Source organism: Daucus carota, chromosome 6, assembly GCF_001625215.2.
Source record: "Daucus carota subsp. sativus chromosome 6, DH1 v3.0, whole genome shotgun sequence".
Lineage (NCBI taxonomy): Eukaryota > Viridiplantae > Streptophyta > Magnoliopsida > Apiales > Apiaceae > Daucus > Daucus carota.
Window position 1 is genome coordinate 6015549 of NC_030386.2, and position 6494 is coordinate 6022042.

The 6494-nt window shown below is 35.5% G+C and overlaps 1 protein-coding gene across 1 annotated transcript; it reads right to left on the reverse strand.

The window, feature by feature from the left end:
- Window positions 1-34: 34 nt before the first annotated feature.
- On the reverse strand, window positions 35-2632 carry LOC108225570 (probable cytokinin riboside 5'-monophosphate phosphoribohydrolase LOGL10). The gene is made up of 7 exons (XM_017400465.2): window positions 2366-2632; window positions 1546-1643; window positions 1423-1453; window positions 1087-1186; window positions 829-899; window positions 589-732; window positions 35-393 (listed from the first exon to the last, which is right to left on the reverse strand). The coding sequence occupies exons 1-7, from the start codon at window positions 2492-2494 to the stop codon at window positions 298-300; spliced, it is 669 nt and encodes a 222-aa protein (XP_017255954.1). The 5' UTR covers window positions 2495-2632; the 3' UTR covers window positions 35-297.
- Between the last annotated feature and the right edge of the window lie 3862 nt (window positions 2633-6494).

Consider the following 6494-nt stretch of genomic DNA (forward strand, 5'->3'; position numbering starts at 1 on the left):
TGAAAAACAAATTAAATAAAATATATGCGGAGAATTGCAGGTTCAAAAACTCTTACTCGTCATGTCAATTCATAGAGGTACTGCTTTTACATTTCGACAATAAATAAGTGTACACATGACTTCACAGGATATTGATCAATCTACAGAGAGTATTGAAACAGCTGAGGTTAAAGATACTTTTGAGTCCTGTCTCCATTTATATCTATGCTTGTCTACCAACTTGTTTAAGATCAATCTGAGCTTTCGTCTATATATTTGCTCTGAGAGTCAACAGTGTGTAGTGGAGCTTTCGTTAAGCTAACGAGCAATATCTGGTTCCGTTGTGTAAACCAATTGTTGTTCCTTCTCCCAGCTTAGCTTAGCTGACTCCTCTTCATGCTCCGGAACATACTCCTGAAAAGAATAACATATTAATTGCGGGTCGTATGTGCTAAACCTATGGTAACCGTTGCAAAATCTTCCAGCAGTTGTTCTGCAACATGTTTTAATTGTTTAAACTTTTTAAGTATTTAAGGCACAATTAGCACACCGTTTTTCAGGAAGTAATGACACTTTAAATGCCAAACCAAACCAAAAATCCAAATATACCTCAAGCTTCGACATGAGTTCAGGGGCAGTAGGGGCAGAAACAATAATGTGACGAGCAGAAGGGGTGATAAAACCTTCGTCAACAGCTTTGTCTATGAAAGACAGCAGTGAATTATAATATCCATCCACATTCAACAAACCTACCTGCATATTTCCCATAATATGCACAGTTTTATTAAAAATCAGCATACATATAATTGATCCGAAACAGCAGAGTTATGATCAGAATAAATTGTGTACCGGTTTATCATGAATGCCCAATTGCGCCCAAGTAATGACTTCCAGCAGCTCTTCTAGCGTTCCATACCCACCTGAGATTATTTCAATAGCAACCCTTTAGCACTGTAAATTAACAGTGGAGAAGAAGAAAAATGCTCGAGATCATGGAGATTTAAAATAATAATGTGAAACCAAATACTAATGTGACAGTGGAGCATGTATAAGCGAAAAATTAGCAATTATTATATTATGCTTCCGTCGCATATGTTTTAAGAGTACCTGGCAAGGCTATGAATGCATCAGCTTGTCTCGCCATTTCTGCTTTTCTTTGGTGCATACCGGCCACTGGCCTTACTTCTCCAACCGTCTCGCCGGTTATCTGTCAAAATACAGTATACTAGTAAATTACTGCGCAATACATTTAAGTAAATTTCAAAGTGGTGGCTAAACTTAACTCAGTTTAACATTTAGTAGCCCTCAGACATTATTTCAAAAAAAAAAAAAAATGTCTGGTCAACATATTGCAAATTTAAAATTCCGACCAAAAATATGCTAAAACAGGTAAAGTCCAGTCACGACTTGAAAATTTACTCTGTATAGAAAACAGTAGTGTACCTCTGTGGGCATAAGTGTCTTTGGGATAACCCTGTGGAAGAAGTGGAGATAAGAAATTAATAATTTGATGTAAAAATAACAAAAATAATGAGAATAAATGGAGAAAAAAGAAGATGGTCGTACCCTAACACGTGGCGACCACCATCGTAGACAGCTTGAGAGACAAGACCCATCAACCCAATGCTGCCTCCTCCATATACCAAGTCGATGTTCCTTTCAACCTGTGTCCATTTTGTAGTTAATTAATTACTAACACTTATTATTATATTCTACACGTTATTCATAAGTTGGTTCACTTAATTGACTTTAGTTTTTATCATTCCACGTTAAGTATGCCGTTGATTAAATAATTATATCGCTAATGGCATTTTCTCAGCTGACGAATATCTTTAGAAATATGTTTCTACTAGGTGGAAGGAAGTAGCACTCTGTAAATTGTGTTTAAAATTTCACAGGTTGCTGAAATTGGAAACTAGATAGTTAAGAAAAGCACAAGACAAATAGGATCGCCATTTTTGGTTCCTGCCGACCATCAACTTAGAACCTGTTTGCCCGGCTTAAAATCCCGATTTTAAGGTATTTTTGATTTTAAATTTAAAATTTTCTACTTATGTAATAAGCCAGATGTCGGCTAGCTTAAAATAATAATAAATCAGAAACTCTTTTAAAACGAGAGGTTAGTTTGAGATCATTTTTTCAGTTACTTAATTCTTTCAAAAAAAAATTGATAAACATTACCCATTAGACATAATTTACTTAGAAATCATTTTCATTTTTATTATTATAATTTCAATAACTCATAAATTATTACTAAATTCAAAATTACTCAAACATATTAAACTCTCAGTTTATAACATAAGTCACCTTAAGTCGGAACTTACTCACGTTACAAAGACTTGGCATATATATGTAAGGAATATAGAAAAGGGCGGGCGGGGAGTACCAGTTGGTTTCCAAGATGAATGGCGGCGACTTGGTAGCTAGGATTCTTGCCGGGGCTGCTACCGCAGAAAACGCATATACGTTGGAATCTTGATTTCCTTCCATATTTCTGCTGCTGCTTCTTCTCCATTTCTTTTGTCGGTTTTGTCAGACAAAATAACTTCCAACGGACGCTGTGTTTTAGTTAAGAGTGGGAGAGATTAATATCCTATATTTTTGGTTGCTGTATATGTTATGTAAGACTTGCTATGACAAATACACGAGAGAAGTTCTTTCTTTAAATAGAGGCCGAGGGACACTTAAATTAAGAATGAAAAGAATAGATGGCGTCATGGTGAACTCGTCTGTGATCTATATAGTTGCACAAGTTATAAATAATAATAATAATAATAATAATAATTCATCCTTTATTATAATACCTGAGTTTATCACAGTATGCAGTTAACAAATCAGAGAAGAGGAATTAATTTTAAAACCAATCACAAGTAATTCCTAAATTTTAGACTGTTATGCCCAAAAATCGGCATGAGCCTCGGCAGGCCCATAGTCAGATATGGATCACCGAGGTGGGCCTGTCCATCTCTATTTATGAAGATTATCTAGTTCTTCTGCCTGGAGGGAGGATTGGGCCACGGATTCTGGACTCAATGATCGTTCTAGACTGAGTCCCTTGGGCTCATCTTCTAATAGGCCATCACATTGGTGAGTTCCCGCTACTTGGAAGATTTATGAAGACTTAAGGAGGACTCTATAGGGGTCATCATCCCTAAAGGTCATCATGAAGATAAAACAGTGAGCCTAGGGCCTCACCATCTTATGGACTCATTATCCTTGGGGGGTCATTATAGATGAAGGTTGCCAGTCTGGGGGGGTCCCCATCCCATGGGTCACTCTCCAGCTAGGCCTCGTCCTCTCAACTACAAGGTGGCCTCATCGGAGAGGTCACGTGCTTTATTCAACTAAGTCCTTTGTGCTCTCGTCATCAGGGCTACGCCTTCCATTTCGGGTTATATCACCCCGTAAGATGATGATCGGGTTACATCATCCCGTAAGATGATGAGAGGGCTCCCTAGCCCCATAGAGGATGATCGGGCTCCCTCGCCTCATACGAGGATGAATGGGCTCCCTCGCCCCAGAGAAGATGATTGGGCTCCCTCGCCCGGTACGAGGACTTATTGGATCAATATCCATTCTCTGACCCGCTCCATGACAGCCTCTTGCCATATGGGCCTAGGCCATGCGAGTACGGGCCTCTTCCGACGGCGGCCCTCAAGGTCCTACGGACCTGGGCCCTGATAGACCTGACTGACACTTAGCCCATGCTAAGAAGTTTGACCCGTAAGAACTACGTGGTAGCTTGAACCCCTATAAATAGGGTACGTAGGCCTCTTGTGGCTAATAAGCTGATTTTTGCTGAGAAACGCCTGAGAACACTTTCTCTCTTTCTCTCAAGGATTAAACTACAAGATCAGCTACACCATCCATCACTCTCCTTCTCGTGTTCTCTGGATATTCTTCCTACAATCACGTAAGTGCCCACATTTGTTGTTAACCAATTTCTCCCGTTAACATAGACCAATCATATATATTCTTGAACTTTCCATCTACCACTGTATGCGGTTAACCAATTAGTAAATAGGAATTATTTTAGGACCAATCAGAAATCATTTCAAAATTTTAGACCAATCATATTCATTCTTTAAATTTCCTTACTACCACCTTATGTAGTTAACCAATCAAAAAATAAGAATTATTTTAATCAATACAATTTTTTATTATACAATATAATTGAAAATAAGAATTATTCTAGGACTAATCAGAAACCATTCTTAAATTCTAGACCAATCATATTGATTCTTCAACTTTCCTTCTACCACCTTATGTAGCTAACCAATCAGAAAATAAAAATTATTTTAACTAATACAATTTTTTATTATACAATGTAATTAATCAACTCTTTTTCATTATCTGATTATAACTCATATAATTAGATTCCATTTCATTATCTAATTAGAAATCATCTAATTAGATAATAATAGAATTTGAGATTTACTTTAAGTAATTTGAAATTTAATTTAATTCAATTTAAGAAAAAATAAATTATTTTAGGACTTTATCCAATAAAAAAAAGGAATTATATTACTACCAATCAGATATCATTCTTAAATCTTAGACCAATGATATGCATTTTGTTATGGTGGTTAAAATATTAACATGTATTACGTGACATGCATGATCTTTCGATATGAGTCAAATACTATGCCAAATGCTCAAGCTGAATATCGGAAACTTGATTTGTCGATAAGAGAACTATATTACACGTTTCATTCATATCGCATTCTGAAACTTGGGTATCGTCTCTGCACACGTGTAGAAAATCACGAATAGACTTGTACAAAACTGATATTATTACATGCTAGTGACCGCTCATCCAGTCGAGACGATACTGTTCTACTACTGCAAATGTATTAACCACGAACTGTTGCCACAATCCTCTTCCAAGATGTAAATTCAAAACTTCAGGTGGTGAAACGCATAATTTAGCAAAATATGAAAAATGTCACCACGAATTTCTATATACCGAAAGTGTCTGAAACTAAATTAAAGAACAATGTAAATAATGTAGACTTTCATTCGGACGGATCATCAATTTATAAGTATAAAACTCCCTCATCAATACCGTTGATTTGGATCTTGATTCTTCTGGACAGGGCCGTCTGGAACTTTTTTGAGGCCCTGTGCTGACTTTAAGAATGAGGCCCTTCCAAATGACAAAACAAAATTTTAATATATTTAAAATAACAAGATATCATAAACAAAATTAGACTACTACAACTGAAAAATTGTTTGTTTTTTGAGTACTTAGACTTAAATATGTGTGTGGCCGTGTGGGATTTATTGCTTGTACAGTGCACTAATTTATGGGGAGAGAGAAGGAATAAGAAGAGACGTGCATGGCTGGGTCTTGAGAGTTGAGAATTGACTAGTGTTTCAATAAAATAATGATAAAAATTAAAGAGATATTAATATTATATTATATTTATCTTGAGTATACTAAAAGATAGAAAGAAGTAGTCATAAATTGGGGGCCCTAAATTTTCATGGGCCCTGTGCTGGTGCACTTGTTGCACTCCCTCAAAACCGGCCCTGCTTCTGGATGCTCATGATTAATGTTTGTTGTCATTGTTTTGTTTTTCTTCTCGTGCAAAGGTATATTTAGGTGAAAACCATTATCATCAAAGGGGAAAAGTAGTGGATACGGCAATTGCATACTCTCTCCATCCCATCAGATTCTTTACGTTACTTTTCGACACGTATTTTGAGACTCCTATAAAATATGCTTATAATATATATATATATATATATATATATATATATATATATATATATATATATATATATATGAGAAAAAGGTATATCAGATTAATCTGATATAAGTAGTGTGCATATATGAGGTTAAACGGCAAGGTGTATTTGTTTTTTAACGTATCTGGATTGTCGTTTCATGAGAAACCTATTACTCCACCTCAATTCCTTCTTTCTTTAAGAAATCAAGGAGACAATACTATATACATCTGTCGTATAATTGTGTAATCAGAAGGTTTTATATGTCATCATATTACACGCAAGTAGTATGCGTCCACAAAAAATACTCAATTCCTTCTTTCTTTAAGAAATCAAGGAGACAATACTATATACATATGTCATATAATAATTGTGTAATGAGGAGGTTTTATATGTCATCATATTACACACAATTAGGATGCGTCAACAATAAATAGCAACAGCAACGTGCAACGATCAGTTTTATGGTTTCACCTCATATAAGCAGTATCAGGTTAATCTGATATTCCTTTTACTATATATATATAAATATTTAAAAAATTTACTCAAAAAAAGTTTGACGTTTAAATTTTTATTCAAAAAAAGAAAAAATTAAAAAAACATCATAAAATTATACTTTACAAGAGTCTCAAAATACGTGCAAACAATATACGCAAACAATCTGACCGGACGGAAGGAGTATAACGTTTACACGTCTCAAAAACTTTTTCCAAATACCGCTGCTTGGTCTCTACCACAATATCCCTAAAAAAACATACAACGTCTCTCTCGCCCAGAATCAAAGC